Source organism: Lynx canadensis, chromosome D1, assembly GCF_007474595.2.
Source record: "Lynx canadensis isolate LIC74 chromosome D1, mLynCan4.pri.v2, whole genome shotgun sequence".
NCBI lineage: Eukaryota > Metazoa > Chordata > Mammalia > Carnivora > Felidae > Lynx > Lynx canadensis.
The window spans coordinates 20,436,840-20,453,077 of record NC_044312.2 but is presented as its reverse complement, the minus strand read 5'-3'; the positions used below and the strand labels follow the sequence as shown (position 1 = coordinate 20,453,077).

Sequence of the window (16,238 nt, the reverse complement as noted above, 5' to 3'; positions counted from 1 at the left end):
CAGCAAAGGAGCCACAATGAGAAACAACCACAAGCCCCAGGGCCTGCCCTTCAGATCAGATAAGCTTGGCACCAATATGAAAATGACACCAATATGCAAACACTTCTTGCCCTTCAGTTTAAAGGGATGAGAAGTAAAAAGAAGTCATCAGAAAGTGAGCACCCACTGTGCAACCAGGCGCTTTAAGGGATGCCTTACCTTCATTATTTCATCTTCAAACCAACCTACAAGGTAGGTGTTATCATAATGCCCTCCTTATGTAGCAGGAAATTAGTGATGCAAAGCAGGGTGAGGGCAGAAAACTTGCCCCGGGCTGGAATTTTACTCTGCGGAAGCAGGATGGAAATTGCTACTGGAGTAAAAGGGAAACACAGCCGCTGGGAAGTCATCCACACTGGTGAGGGACGAACACTGTCAGCCTGGACAGTATCGACAGTATTTTGCAAAAGTGAACAGCCTTGGAAGAGGTAGAAACACATTCTATTAATCAGCTGTCCCCAGTCCTTTTCTCAAATTCACCATCAGTAGCCACCTGTGACTACGGATGCTCCATCATCAGCTCCAGCTGGGTTTACCCTAGACTCCATCTAGAACAGGGCAGGCCAAGTCTCTAAGTCTCCCTGAGGTGGATGGATCTAACCCGACAGCTGATGTCCTTCACAGTAACATCTGGCCAGTTACCATGATAACCAAAGGCAACAGCTACTGCTGCCCTCTCCTTGGATACGCCTGCCACATTTCGAGATTTTACACTTGTTTGTATGAGTTACGTCGACCACCTAATAGATGCTCAATAAAAACTTATAGCTGAGGGACACCCGGGTGGCTCAGTCGGTTAAGCATCCGACTTCGGCTCAGGTCATTATCTCACTGTTCTGGAGTTGGAGCCCCGTGTCGGGCTTGCTGCTGTCAGCGCAGGGCCCGCTACCGATCTTCTGTCCCCCTCTCTCTACCCCTCCGCCCTTATTCTCCCCCCACCACCCCAAAACAACAAAAAACAAATAACTGAACAAACGAATGCATGGGCAATTAATAAGCTAGATGAAATCCTTAAAGAGCAGAGGCCAGCCGAAGCTCAGTGGCCAGCACATAGCAGCTGGCCTATAAGGGTATGCGGAATTCAGATGTTCCTCACCGTGGCAGCCTGAATGTTTCATGCGTCCTGCGGAGGAGGTGCAAATCCAGCCAGAGTTGTTTTTTTTTTAATGTTTATTTATTTTTGAGAGACAGAGCAAGCACAAACAGGGAAACAGGAGAGAGGCAGACACAGAATCCAAAGCAGGCTCCAGGCTCGGAGCTGTCAGCACAGAGCCCAAGGCGGGGCTCGAACTCACAGACCGCGAGATCACAAGCTGAGCCGAAGACGGACGCTCAACAGACTGAGCCACCCAGGCGCCCCCAACCACAGCTTTTCACAGGAGCTGCTGCTTTAACAAAACAGAGGTGTGCTGAAACAGCAGCTTATGTTTGGTCCCTGTTCTCCATTTCCTGTGGATTTTAATTACCCACATTGTCGGCACACATATATAAAACTCAGTGGAACGTTCAGATATGTACATGTATCGTATTGTATAGAGAAAAGCGACATGACGACCTCCTTCTGAGCCAGGATTCCATCATTACTTAGCTGTATGGACGCGGGCACGTTCAGAGTTTCCATTTCCTTAGGGGGACCGAGTGGACACAGTCATTACAGCTGCCCCATAGGATGCAGGAGCAACTGAAGCAATGGGGATCCCCGTGCCCTAAGCACGTGACTGGGGGCTGTGCCAGGCACTACGGTACGTGCTGGGGCAAACGCAGAGAATAATTGCACGCTGTGCTGCCTTCCTGGAGCCCACGGCCTGGTAAACCACTCCGAAAAGGAGAAAGTGCTGCCCAAATTGAGAGCTTATGATAAACTGCGTTCGCCAGCATGATCTTCCCTTGTGTCCACGAGGGCGCTGTGCTCGGCTGCTCTGACTGCAAGCTCCAGTGGCAAGTGACGGTGTCCCCTCTCTCCCCCGTCTCCTGGTGGCCCTTGGGCTCCTGGCTTCCACTAAGAGTCAATGCGAAAACACCAGAACCACCACCCTGGCTGCCGACAGCTGCAGAGACAGAACCTGCTTGAGACCACCGGCTCCCAGGTCTTGGAAAACGTCGGAGCAGCCAATGCATCTGCATTCCAAAATGCCTACACCCAAATAAATGAAGCCCTGCTGTCAGTGGTGGGGATGGGGGGAGTCAGCTCCCACGCTCGGCCCCGCAGCGGCACCCCCATGCGGCACCCCACCCTCTTCGGAGCTGGGTGGAAGACATTACTTTCACAGTTCCCGATTTCTCAGTTTTAGAAAACAGACAATTTAATTCTCTTGCGGTGATGTGCCGAAGGAATTTGTTTTTAAAATTTTTTTAATGTTTATTTGTGAAAGAGAGAGACAGAGCAGAGGCGGAGGGGCAGAGAGAGAAGGAAACAGAGGATCTAAAGCAGGCTCTGCTCGCTCAGTACAGAGCCCGATGCGGGGCTCGAACCCACAACCCGTGAGATCGTAGCCTGAGCCAAAGTCGGACACTTAACTGACTGAGCCACCCAGGTCCCCCTAAGCAACCTGCTTTCAAATAAACAGGGATGAATGTTGCATTGTTAATCTGTTCGTTGTCTCTCTACCCTCTCTAGAATCCAAGCTCTACTGTAAGGGCAGAAACGATTTTGTTCACTGCAGTTTCTGGTGTCTAGAATAGCACCTGGAGTGTAACATGTGGTTGATGAGTATCTGTTGGATTAATTGTGGGGAGGGGGGCGAAAAGGAAGGATATATGTATTCCCAAATCCTTCTCTCCTGCAAGAGGAACAACGGTTGCCCTGACCTGGAATCAGAAGGCCTGGAAAAGTACTGTTACCATGGCAACCAGAGCTCCCCCCAAATCAAAACATCCTTCAAAGCTGTCACAGGTGTTTGGCGGGAAAAGGGTTACTCCTATTTGCAGACCGTACCTGGGCCCCGGGTCGACCATCAGCCAAAATGTTGCTTCCAATGTGTTCTTGCATCCTGGAGCCTCATTTGGGGAAAAGTCAACTACTCTTCATCTAAATATGCCAAACTGGACTCCCTAAACAGAAACCACCCTTAGAAGGATGGCAGTCTCTGGTCTCTGGGCACCTACAGTCTGATGGAAGACACACGCACAGAGGAAGAAATGCACGAAGGAAACCAACAGGCTTAAAGCAAACAAGCCATTATGTAAGAATCCACACTGTCAAAAAATGGCATATGAGGGGGCAATTATTCAGCTTCAAGACGACTCCTTGCTTTGTGAAATGATTTATGCTAGAATTCCGTGAAAATCAAATTTCTGTACAGTCCTTCATCCATTTGATTATTTGCTTGTTCCCTAAATACCTATTTACTGAGCTCCTGCGATGTTCCATGCAAAGAGCTCAGCAGGCACTGACTAAAACAAACACTGAATAAAACCAACTCTGCCCTCACTGCTTATGATCCAGTAAAGGATGCAACGTGACCAGAGAATCACAATTTAGGAACATCATCACAAACCAGGAACGTGCAAGAAACACCAGAGTCTGGAAATACTTCCTGGAGGAAAGACCCAAAGGAGAAGAAGGGCAGGCTGGCAAGGTGGGTCAGAGCCACAGGAGGGGATTTCCAGCTGAAGGAACAGTGTCTGGGGAGAACTGGAAATACGAGAAAGCATCCCACTCGAGGCGCGGGGAGGTCACTCAGCTGGAGGCAGGTCCTGGGAGTAGCCTCAGCGAAGGAAGCAGGAGGGGGGCAGAAGTGAGGTCACGAAGACCAGTCCGGCTACTGAATTAAAGGACAGGGCTTCTCTGCCAGTAGAGAGGCCAGGGAGGAGGACCCTGGCAGAACATATTTAAGGACCAGTTAGGACACGTGAAGACGGTGGCCTGGGAAGGAGCAACGGTGGTGGAATCGGGAAGACAGACTTGAAGAGCACTCTCTCCCAGGGTACCGAAGCCTCGGGAAGCTGACCCATACCAATCCCCAATGCAAGGGACCAAGGGAGAGGAAACGGGCTGGGGGGGAAAGAGGGCCAGTTCGAGTACAACCAACAGCTGAGTTCTGAAGAACACCTCCATGGAATGTCCATCAGTCATTTGGAGGTATGAGCCTGGGGCTCAAGAAAAAGAAGAGGTCTGAGATAGTGTGCGAGTCATCATCACATAGAAATAGTTAAGCCCAGAGTGGAGAAAACAGCCCAAGGATAGTGTGTAGATGTAGGAGGAGGAGGAAGAGAAGAGGGAGGGAGAAGGGAAAGGGAGAGGGAGAAATAAGAAGCCTGGAGTCAGAAGTCTAAGCACATGGGACACCAAAGAGACAGACAGACAAGAGCAGCCCACAAGTTGTAAAACTTCATTTTCGGCACGGCACCTATCAGTAGATCCGAAAAGCAACGTCTCACAGTTAATAAAAGAAGTAACAAACCACCGTTCCAGCTTACGCTAACCAGAGGAGCAAACTCAGAGGCCTCCCAGACCATTGGAAAAACTCTCACTTTTACTAGTAATCACGTTAGCGTGTCTTCAGCCTCATCAACTTAAACAGTCGTACAAGACGAAGGAGAAATGTGTATTTTCCATTTTACAGATGAGAAAGACACTGAGACCCAGACTGACTGAGTAACCAGCACAGGACCACACAGCGAGAAAAGGAGCGGAACCATGGCCAACACCCCATGCTGCCGAGGACGGTCCCCTGGACTGGGGCCAGGGCGGTCATCCTAGGAAAAACAGACAAGGCCTGCCGGTGCTTCCTGCGTTCGCTGATAAAGATAGGGTTCCATCCCGCGCAAAATGGGCTCCCCAGACACACGGTGGGCTGAACATTTAGTGGCTCAGTCCATGTGCACAAGTACACCCTGTATACTCCAGAGCCATCTCTGCCACTGACCAGCTTCATGGCCTTGGCCATGAAGTTCAAAGTTCTATTTGTTCAAAGGTGAAATGACCACACAAATCCCCACCGTGAAGACTAGATTCTCTAGGAGAGGTGCAGAAGAACTGCAGGTACTAACAGGTGTCAGCCGAGTATGACAGAAGTCAGGCAGCACAGTGGTGCAATCTAGGTCCCAGGATCCTCCTCTCCTCTCCCTCCCAGCAGACTTTTTCCTCAGACCTATATATATATACATATATATATATATATATACACACACACACACACACACACACACATATACATATATATACACACACACATACATACACACATACATATGTGTATATATGCACACACATGTGTATATACATGCATGTACACATATACACATACACGTATACATACATACATATACGTATATATACACATATATACATATACATACACACACGTATACATACATATATGTACACATACATACACACATATATACACGCATATATATACGTATATATATGTGTGTATATATACATGCACACATATATATATTTTATGCTGTAGTCTGAATTCCATAATCTACTGAAATTATCTTTTTCACGTTGCTGTCTTCAAAGAGAGCAGCCTGTGAGCTTCTCAATGGAAGGGCCATTTGTGTCGTCCCCTGTATCCCAAACACCTAGCACAGCACCTGATTCCCTATAAGTGTTCCATAAACGTTTGGACTGTGAGAATTAGGTCTCCTGAGTTATCTGATTTCTCAGCCTACTCTCTCTAACTACAAACAAAAAGCGTGCCAACTGATAGAGGCATTTAAGGAACCAATCGGAGCATGGAGAAGGACTTGAGGGAGAGGAATCTTTCAGTGTCACTAGATACTTCCTGAATGGGCGGGCCACTTTCTACCCTGGTCTTCTAACACGAGTGGCTGTCAATTCCTCCCACAAGTCTGCGGGGCCCACCAGCAGCCATGAGGTCCAAGGAATCATCAGCACAAACCTAGGGCTTCCCTCAGAATCTACAAGCCACAGCGCAAGTTACCACTAAGAATAAGTCTCTGAAGGAATATTCTCAAAGGATGATGACCAGTCAGGCTCTCGTCTTCACTGAGGACAAAACTAGAGAAAATGAGTTTGAACTGTACTAGAGAGGATTTCACAGTTAGATCTCAGGAAGAACTTTCTCAGTAGTGGGCCTTGAAACTTAGAAAGAAGGAACCAAGAAAAGTGGTACAATCTTCTTTTCTGAGGTCTCTCTCTCTCTCTCTCTTTCTGTCTTTCTCTGAGATCTTCACATATCAGGAAGATGTGGTTCGTTATGGACAAAGGAAGAGTAAACACATGTTGTCACCCACGCGAAGGGCAAACTGTTCCCTGGAGAAGCTCCGCCCTGTACAGCGTAACCTTTATTACTGTCATTCCTGAGAAGGAAACAAAAGGTCAGGAAGAACTCCGGAGTGTAATGACCCAGCTAGAAAACAAACGCTTGCCAGACCAAGGCGGATGGCTCTGCGGGGTCAGACTGGCACTAACACACAAGCTTGGTTATGGAAAACATGAGGACAAGGCTGAGTGGCATCTCTGATGAGCGGGCTCTCACCCCCCACTTTGGAGAAGCGTCTCATCCTGATGGCTCCTCCAGAAACAGTACTGTAGAAATTCTTTTTTTCCCCCCTTATTTCACAGACATACGTGTCCTCAACCTACCGACTTACGTTCGACTGTACCTTCTATAGGGACAAGATACAGAAGAGCGAGTGAAAAAGAAAAGTCTATCACTTAAAAAGGAAACCTGAGGGGCGCCTGGGTGGTTCAGCTGGTTAGGTGTCCGACTTTGGCTCAGGTCATGATCTCGCAGTTTGTGATTTCGAGCCCCGCTGACAGCTCAGAGCCTGGAGCCTGCTTCAGATTCTGTCTCCCTCTCTGTCTGCCCCTCCTCCACTCACATGTACTCTCTCTCTCTCTCAAAAACAGTTAAACATTAAAAAATTAAAAAAAAAAAAGGAAACCTGAAGGAGAAAAAATAGTGAGTGATAATACACGAAATATGTTACCTACGGTTGGGTTAGCACAGTAGAATGAGCTGTATTTTCCTCTTGCCTAGTACCCCAAATTTTTACATTGGCTAGCTATTTTATTACCCACACAATATGCACTGACCTTTATGATGTAAAATTTTCTTTTAAGACAAGCTGGAAGACCCCTTGGAGAGACTCACAAACGTGCCGCTAAACTAACCACCCGCCATTGTCTTTCTGTATTGTCCTAATTGTTGGGCCAAATAACGCCAGGGTTACCATGTTCCCCTTTCCCTCCCTGGGCCCCAAAGGAAATCCTTTTTCCATAGTTGTAAGAAGAAAGGGGAAAAAAACCAAGTGGGTCGCTGTTTGTTTTTCGTTCCCTCACTCAGCCCCCTCATTTCCTGACTCAATCTGCTAACCAAGAAGCAGCAAAGACTAAAAACCTCTGTGGTCAGACTGAGTAGGTGAGAGGCACGAGGCTGGGGCCAGGCATCACTTCAGAGATATGCTGACATAAGGAGATCTTTCAAAGAATGAAGAAGCCCCAGAGAAGTGATAGGTTTAGAAACTGGCCCAGACTTGAGGTCAGAGGCCTGAGTTCCTGCCCATAACCCAGATCTGCCACCATGATGTGCCTACCACCGTATTTCTTTATCTAGATGAGATAAAAAGCAGGGTTGAGCAACCAGAGCCTCAACAAAGTATGTACAAAGGATGCAGAAAGAAGGCCTTTATGCCATCGAACCAACAAAATGTATCGGGGCTCCGACGGAAAGGCCACGGATTTCTTCATCCCTCTCGTCTTCCACCGCTGACCTGATTAGCTGAGGCACAGCCACGTCGCGCGGATGATTCTGGACTGTATTATCTGAATTGGAAATCCAGACACGTGGTGTCTGGAAAACAGAGGGGAGTATTTGACACCGGGACTCTTTTTAGAAGGGGACCGCGGCTGTTGCCGGTGCCACAGGGGGTGGCCAGCCACTGCCTCACGGCTCTTTGCTGCAGCACGAAGCGTCTCCACCCTGCCTCCCCCCTTCTCCCATCTGAAGGCCCACGTTTGATTTTCAGTTCTTGCACCCCTGGATGGAAGCTCTGCCATCTCCTCGGAGAGGAGGAAGATTCCGCAGGCCCCGGAGTCACAGCGCCAGAACTCACAGACCATCCCTTTACCCCCCACGAGATACCCCAAAAGCTGTATCTTCCTTCGCACCAGGTACGGCAGCCCCCTGGCGCATCACCACACCAACGTGGGCTACAGAGGAGAGAATCCCAAGAGGGCAAAAGCTCCAGAAAGAGCCCTCAGGCTGTAGCAAGCTCTTGTACGCCCTGCAACCCGGCAACCACGTCGGGCTCTCAGGCCAGCTTGGTTCGGTATCTGAACACCTGCTCCAGGGCCCAGAGGCTCGCACACGGAGGTCAGGAAGGAAATTCCCCCCTGGCAGCTTAGCCATCCGGACGCCTTAATGGAAAACAGCGTTACCCTAGAAGCAATTAGCAGTGACCAACCTAGCAACTGGTTGGATAGAGAGTACTCGAGAGAAACTAACCACACAGGGCCAAATCCTCACCTGCTCATCTGCCCCAAGATCACCTCTGTCTCCTGCCTGACACATCACGCGGGCCCCCTGAGCACGTAACCGCCATGGAAACTCTTAAAATGCCAACTCCCACAGAGGGCCTTGGCCGGTGTGAAGCAGTCCGTGGTGCTCCACCTCTGTTTCCACAAATGGTTCGAATCCGGAAGACGGACCGGTTTGCCGCGCCGGTCAGCACGGGCCTCGCCCGCGGCGGCGCTTGCCCACGAACGCTACAGCATTCTCCTCAGAGGTCGTCCCATCCTCCTGACCTCACTCCTCCCTTCTTTTATACTCTCCCCCCCACCATGTGTTTGCTTCCTCAAACACTCCAGAGCCAACGATGTCCAGGCCCTGGAGACACGGTACGGCGCAGCTGTGAAGAACTCAGGCTCTAGAATCAGGAGAACATGGTTCAAATCTCACCCTTGCTTCTGTTAGGCCTGGAGCAAGTTAGTCTCTGAACTTCAGGCTCCTCGGCCGTAAAACCCACCTGGGGGCTTTCTTGCGAGGATTAATTGTGATTTTGCATTTAAGACGCTTAGCAGGAAACCTGGCACAAAGTTAAGACACAGTCCCCGCCCCCAAGGATTTATGGGTCTGGTAGAGGTTTTCACTGGTTTATATCCGGCACTGATTCCTTACTTAATCTGCTAACAAAGCACAGGTCTCCTCTGCATTTGTGTTTATTGTCTTGTGTTAAGGAAAGAACGCAATTTCCCTCTCCCACACTCCCTGGGCTTCTCATACACGGCAGGGCGTGCACAGGGGTTTGGATGCACACATCAACCCGCTCCCCTGGAAATGGGGCTGAAACCGGAAGCAAGACTCTCTCCAAAGCTCAGAGGAAAGGGCTGAAGAATCAAGATAAATATACCAATGACACCATTACCTGCCAACCCACACACCGGCTAGGCTGGCACCACCAGAGGGACAACCGGGCCTACCAGGCCAGGCAGAATCAGTGAGAGGTACCACTTGAGGTCACATGTGTAGCACAGCAGAAACCCCGAGGCTCTAAGTTGAAAGGTCTCTAAGCAGGGTGCGGACCCTAAGGTCTCTAAGCAGGGGACAGAACGGCCGGCCGCCGGCCGGCCAGCCAGCCGAAGGAAAGTGGCGGCACAAATAATGACTGAGGGCACCCTGGGGAGAGAGCAGCAGAAAAATGCTTCTGTGTCCCCTGGAAAGACAGCCTACAGTCAGCCATCCACACCTGCTCATTTGCCCCTTGTCCCTCCAGAAAAGGAGGACAGGATGCCATTCTGCCAGATGTGGCTCTAATTTCTTACTTTTACGGTAATCCAGCAGGTCCGAGAATTATGAACAATCTCTACAACCAGCTATGGCCAGGGTGTTTAGGGAGACGTGCAGGCGCTAATTCGAAGAGCTTGCCCCATCAACTTCGGACTACATTTTTCAGGGAGCCCAGAAGGGGACATGGCCAGCAAAAAAAAAAAAAAAAAAAAAAAATGCCATCTTCCCTTCAATGGTGGTAGCTAAGACCATTTCCAGTCAGATCACTGGAAAAACAGTGCAAGGCTCGGCCTCTACCTCCCCACTGGGTCCCCCCCCACCCCCCGAGTAGCAAGAATTAGTTGCCTCAAATACCACTCTGCACACCTCTCCCTGGTTCCAGAACCTACAGCGTCTCCCACGGAGATGAATCTTCTTTGTACATAAAGCACAATGTCCATGGGATCTCAGTACGTGTTTGTTGACTGACTGATAAACTGAAATTCAAACTCTTCCGCATAAAGCAAGTCTGCCAGCCCATCAGTTCACCACTTCATTTTCCACATCCCTCATCGAGACCACTCTCTTGGCCGTCCATTCCTGCTGTCAACACCCCCAAACTGCTCTCACCAACAAGCATCTGGTTCCCATTCAAAACTGCTCTCCACAGTAAGCAGATGTGTGGCCGCCTGGGGCTGGGGGGATGAGGAATAGGAGGACTGAGGGTGGTACGTATAGGGTACGGGTTTCTTTCTGGGGTCACGAAAATGTTCTAAAATGGACTGTGGTGCCTATGTATGAATATGCTAAAAACCACCGAAACGTATACTTTATAAATGAGTGAATGGTATGGTATGTAAATTACATCTCAATAAAGCTGTCACAGGAAAAAAAACCTCAGCTCTGAAGTCATCCCCTCCAGGAAACTCTCCCTGACTCATGAATAAAGATAATTCCATTCCAAACAGCAGAGACAGAAAGAATCATTCATTCACTCATTTTTAATTTATTCATCAACGAACATGCATGGGTCACCATAAAAGGCCAAGTGCGGTGCTAGACGGCAAAGATACAAAGGGGAACCAGACAAAACTGGACGCGGGTTATTTCAGTACTGTCCTCCAAGGTGCTTTTCCACGCTAACTTTACCAATTTCTCCACTTCTTTCTTCCTAGGGTTAAAGGAGAAAAAAACAGCTCTCCTGATCTCTATGTTCGACTTTGCGCAGTTAAAATCCACAGCCCCGCTGCCTTCCACCGCAGCAGATGCCATCACAGGCCTTTGAAAGGTGCTTTTCTCTACTGTGCAGAGGGAGATTCCGAGGTAGAAGGTGGAAAGAAAGGATACCACGCTGGGCCCGGTATGCTAATCCCCCCTAAGCCAGGCCAGGGAGGGCAGAGTAATTTTCCAACCATCGTTTCCAAATCCCATAATGTGTGAGGAGTCCCAGGTGCTGCTCCAGGACACTTGAGTCCCTAAGCTCACACTTTCAAGCATACATCCGCTCCATGGGAGATCCTCACTGAATACGGACAATAACCCTTCGCCCAGGCGTTCGGAAAACGTTTCCACGTGTATTACTCCTGAGACACATGCCCCCTTCCGTGGATGGAGAAGGTGAGACACACAGAGGTGAATGAAGTGGGGTGTCCAAGGTCCCACACTTACTACATTACAGAACTTACATGTAAACTGAAGTCTCCTGACTTCGCGTCCAATAGTCTCTCTGCTCTACTGTTTCCAAATGCCAACTCCTTCTCAGGGAATCCTGCTGGGCATCTCCAAGCACCTATTCACTCGAATGCTTCTTTTCTCTCCAAGAAGCCTTCCGCTTCTAAGGCCTACACGTGATGGGGTTTTTGTCTTTGCCAAGATCCAGAGATGCCAACAGGAGGCAGTGTAATAGTGGCTAAGAGTAGAGACTGGAGTGACACCAATGTGAGTTTGAATCCGGAGTCTGTCTTTTTCTACACATATACACATCTTCTTCTAATCCATCAAGCCATCGTTTAAAAGATCTGCCTTCCTCTACACCTAGAAGGTGGAAATCCTTACTGATTTTTAAAAGTATGGAAGACTGGGGCACCTGGGTGGCTCAGTCGGTTGGGCGGCCGACTTCGGCTCAGGTCATGATCTCGCAGTCCGTGAGTTCGAGCCCCGCGTCGGGCTCTGTGCTGACAGCTCAGAGCCTGGAGCCTGTTTCAGAGTCTGTGTCTCCCTCTCTCTGACCCTCCCCCGTTCATGCTCTGTCTCTCCGTCTCAAAAATAAATAAAACATTAAAAAAAAAAAATTTTTTTTTTAAAGTATGGAAGATAACACCGCATCCTTAGACAACTCTCAAAACCAAGAAAGCCTTCCTTAATTTTAACCACCCACCCCCATCCTCACCCTGGCCAGCAACGCAAGACTCTTTCTCCCATATTTTGTCCTCCATATACGTGGCAAAATCCCAAGGTCAAAACAGGGTCTCTATTAGGGTCTCTCACATTCGAGGGGAAAAAGCTGACAAAAGGTGATGAACTATTTTCATTCAAGATTAGCTCCTGGCTGACTCAGTGGGTAGAGCATTCATTCACTGGGCTCTTGATCACGAGTTGGGGTCATGAACTCAAGCCCTACATTGGGCACAGAGATTACTTTAAAAAAAAAAAAAGGGGGGAATGGGGCGCCTGGGTGGCGCAGTCGGTTAAGCGTCCGACTTCAGCCAGGTCACGATCTCGCGGTCCGCGAGTTCGAGCCCCGCGTCGGGCTCTGGGCTGATGGCTCGGAGCCTGGAGCCTGCTTCCGATTCTGTGTCTCCCTCTCTCTCTGCCCCTCCCCCGTTCATGCTCTGTCTCTCTCTGTCTCAAAAATAAATAAAACGTTAAAAAAAAAAAAATTTAAAAAAAAAAAAAGGGGGGGCGCCTGGGTGGCTCAGTCGGTTGAGCATCCGACTTCGGCTCAGGTCATGATCACGTGGTCTGTGAGTTCGAGCCCCACATCGGGCTCTGTGCTGACAGCTCAGAGCCTGGAGCCTGTTTCGGATTCTGTGTCTCCCTCTCTCTCTGACCCTCCCCCATTCATGCTCTGTCTCTCTCTGTCTCAAAAATAAATAAATGTTAAAAAATATAAATATATTAAAAAAAAAAAAAAAGATTAGTTCCCATAAAGTTTGCCCCTCTTCCCTCTACTCTATGGAAAAGTCAGTAGGATGAGGTACCAGACAGAATTGTTCTGGTCAGGTCCACAAAAAGCTCCGGGACAAAACTCTACATACTGAAAGGATAACCGGGCACCTGGGTGGCCCAGTAAGTTAAACTGACTTAGGCTCAGGTCATGATCTCATGGTTCATGGGTTCAAGCCCGCTTAGGGCTCCCTGCTGGTGCTGGCAGGGCAGAGCCTGCTTAGGGTTCTCTCTCCCTCTCTCTTTGACCCTCCCCCATGCATGCTCTCTCTCAAGATAAATATATAAGACTTAAAAAAAAAAGAGAGAGAGAGAGAGAGAGGGCCACCTGGGTGTCTCAGTTGGTTGAGTGTCCAACTTCGGCTCAGATCATGATCTTGAGGTTCTTGAGTTCAAGCCTCGCATCAGGCTCTGTGCTGACAACTCAAGAGCCTGGAGCCTGCTTCAGATTCTGTGCCTCCCCCCTCTCTGCCCCTCCCCTTCTTGCACTCTGTCTCTCAATCTCTCTCTAAAATATAGATTACAAAACAAAAAAAAAGAACAACAGATTCTTCCAAATGAGCCAGCCTGGTGCCCCCACCTTGCTTCTTTCGCCTTTGTCCATACTGTTCCCCTTTCCTGATCTCATATCCCTGACCTCGTACTTTCCACAACAGTTTGAGACTCTCCCTTCCATAAATCTTTGTCTTCCAATGGTTCCATCTCAACAGGAGAGAAATGCCTAGGTCTTAATTGCTGATCCAAGTTTCTACCCATCCTCCTTCTCAAAGTCCACATCCCCTCTTTCTACTCAGCCCTTCCTCCCCCCTCCAGGACCCCATCAACATCAGTTGGTACCAGACTGAGCTCAGAACATTCAATAAATCCTTACTGAGGTGAATGAAATTGACTAAGCCAGGAGGAGAAGTCCTGGGGAAGGTGGCCAATTCTTCAGCTGCCCCACACAAGGGCACAAACAGGGCACTTGGGGCTCTCAAAGCCGCCAGCTCTTGATTTTGGCTTAGGTCACAATCTCACCATCTCACCGTCGGTGGGATCGAGCCCCACTTCTGGCTCTGTGCTGAAAGCATCTGTGCTTGGGATTCTCTCCCTCTCTGCGCCTCCCCTGCTCATGCTGTCTCTCTCTCAAAATAAAACACTAAAAAAGAGAGAGAGACAGGGCCCTAGAGTCTAAACGTGAGTACAGTCCACGGTATCAATGAGCCAGTGAGGACATGCTCCCCTCGCACACGCTCCACCAGGCAATGGCCTGGGCTCCAACACACCTCCTAGCCAAGGCTGTATCCAGCAGCCCTATGGTCTTCCACACCCAGTGCTAGAAAAGGGGAACCTGTCCCACTACTGGGATGCCACACTAACCCAGGCAAGAAGTAGCTAGTCCAAACCAGAGTGCTGGAGAGCAGCTCTAGACCCCCGAAGACTGTCTGCAGTGGGAAATGCATCTCACTCAACAGGAATCCGCCTGCTCGTCCTCTACCCTTGTGGGCCAGGCCACGCAAAGCTGGTGTGGCCAAAATAAAGTAATAAAAATGGAAACGGAGTTCAGAAACACAAGTGTAAGTGGAGGCACCACTTAACCTCTCTCACCTTCTGCTACGTCCATGTGTGAAACGGGAATAAGAGTAGGACCTAACTCAGAGTTTTTGTGAGGATTCAGCTTGGCGATACACGGTGCTTACCATAACGACCTGCATGCACATGGTAAGGGCTCAACAGATGTTGGCTGCCACGGGTTTTATTCATTTTGCTATGCGGATGGAATGAGATGGAATGCGGCTGGAAGCCCCAAGTAGATGTGGGACACAGGAGAAAAGTCGCAGGCCCCCAGCCCCGGCTGGGGGAGGGGGGCGACACGCGTGGAAGGCGAAGGACCACCAACCCCCCGAAAGGGGCGCAGCAGTGCCCGGGGCCCACTCTGGCGAGTCCCCCCCACCCCCCACGCGCCTCCGCGAGGCTTCGGCCCCGGACGCCCCGGGGAAGGGGAGGAGGAGGGGCGAGGGTGGCAGGCAGGGGGAGCCGCAGGGACGTACCTGCTTTCACTGCACTCCTTCCTCTCCCTCACCCTGAGCCACTTGCGGAGGAGGAAGCGCTTTCGGCGCGGGGAAGCGCTGGGTGTGGAGCAGTTGGACCACGGGGTGTCCTCGTCGCTGGAGGGCGTGATCTCGATGGACGGCAGCTGCAGGAACTCCTTGCCGGGGGCCAAGACGCCGGGCAGGTCCCGGGCCAGCCCGGCCTCCAGGCTCTGCTCCTGCACGTTCTTCATGCGGCGCATCTTGAAGCGCCGGCGGCGGAGCGTGGGGGTCGACGAGCTGGACCAGAGCGGGCTGCCCTCGGGCGCGCCCTGCGGCTCGGGCACCTGCAGGGCGGGCGGCTGCAGGTTCTCCAGCATGTTGGCCGCTGGCATGGGGGCCCGCGGCGTCCGCGCTCGCTCGGCGCCCTCCGCCAGCCGCCTCGCCGCCCACCCCCGGCCGCGGCGCGCTCGGCCGGCTCCCGGGTGGGAAACGCTCGCCGCTCGAGCCGCGCGGAGGGCAAGTTCCTCTCCCGGAGCGCCGCGAGGCAGGCGCGCGGCCGCCGGGGCCGAACTTTCCCGTGCGCGCTCCCCCGGCCGTCGGCGCCGGCCCGCCCCGTCCGCCCTCCGCCGCCACCCGGCCGCCCTCCTGGGGCTCCCGCGGCGCGCCCGCTTGTTTTTCTTCCGCGCTCTCCCCGGCCTGCTTGCGTCTTCGCCTTAGCGGGACTCGGCGGCGCGGGGCCCCAGAGGGGCGGCTCGGCAAACTCTCAGCGGCTCGCGATCGGCCGACCGGGCTGGGGAGCCGGCGTGGCGCTGCAGGGAGGCGGAGAGCAGGAGGGAGAAGGGGAGAGAGGGAGAGAGAGAGAGAGAGAGAGAGAGAGAGGAAGCGAGACACTAGATAAAAACAAAAAAGGAGGAGGGGGGGCGAAGGGGGACTAGGAGGGAGGGGAGGGGAGGGGAGGTCATTTCTGTCCAGAAAGGGCATGCACAGCCAGCGACGGCTAGGGTAACTGTACCCGGAATCCCTTGGGGAGGGACTCTACCTCCGAGTAAAGGCTGCTCCAATCAGCCTAATGAAACAGGATCACAAACCAAACTTTCTCAAAGCAATGATTGGCCGGGCAACTCTCATCAGTCTAACGCCCAGCTTTTTCTTTGGGGGAAGGGGGGGGAGGGGAAAAGGGGAACGGAGGAATCCGGGAATTCAGTCCTCACTCTCCATGGCCACCCAAGACATAGGGTTGAGGGAAAAGGAGGGGGCTTTTCCGCTGGATGTCTTCTAAAAAAAGTGCTTTCTCTGAATTATTTGGGGGTGCAGGTAGGTGCACAGGAAAGCTGGGTGA

General features: G+C 51.1%; 1 protein-coding gene across 3 annotated transcripts in view; it reads right to left on the bottom strand.

Annotated features, from left to right (window-relative positions):
- Positions 1-15,945, bottom strand: part of GRAMD1B (GRAM domain containing 1B) — a 172,304-nt gene extending 156,359 nt beyond the window's left edge. The window contains exons 1-3 of one of the 3 annotated variants that reach the window (XM_030331120.1): positions 14,918-15,945; positions 14,567-14,634; positions 10,850-11,756 (exon numbers count right to left, since the gene is read on the bottom strand). In XM_030331120.1, coding sequence (XP_030186980.1) covers positions 11,632-11,756; positions 14,567-14,634; positions 14,918-15,291 — 567 coding nt within the window. In that variant the 5' untranslated portion in view covers positions 15,292-15,945 and the 3' untranslated portion in view covers positions 10,850-11,631. Of the gene's footprint in view, positions 1-10,849; positions 11,757-14,566; positions 14,635-14,917 lie in introns of those variants that run through there. The other 2 variants (XM_030331121.1, XM_030331116.1) reach the window with 2 other exon arrangements.
- Positions 15,946-16,238: the final 293 nt, after the last annotated feature.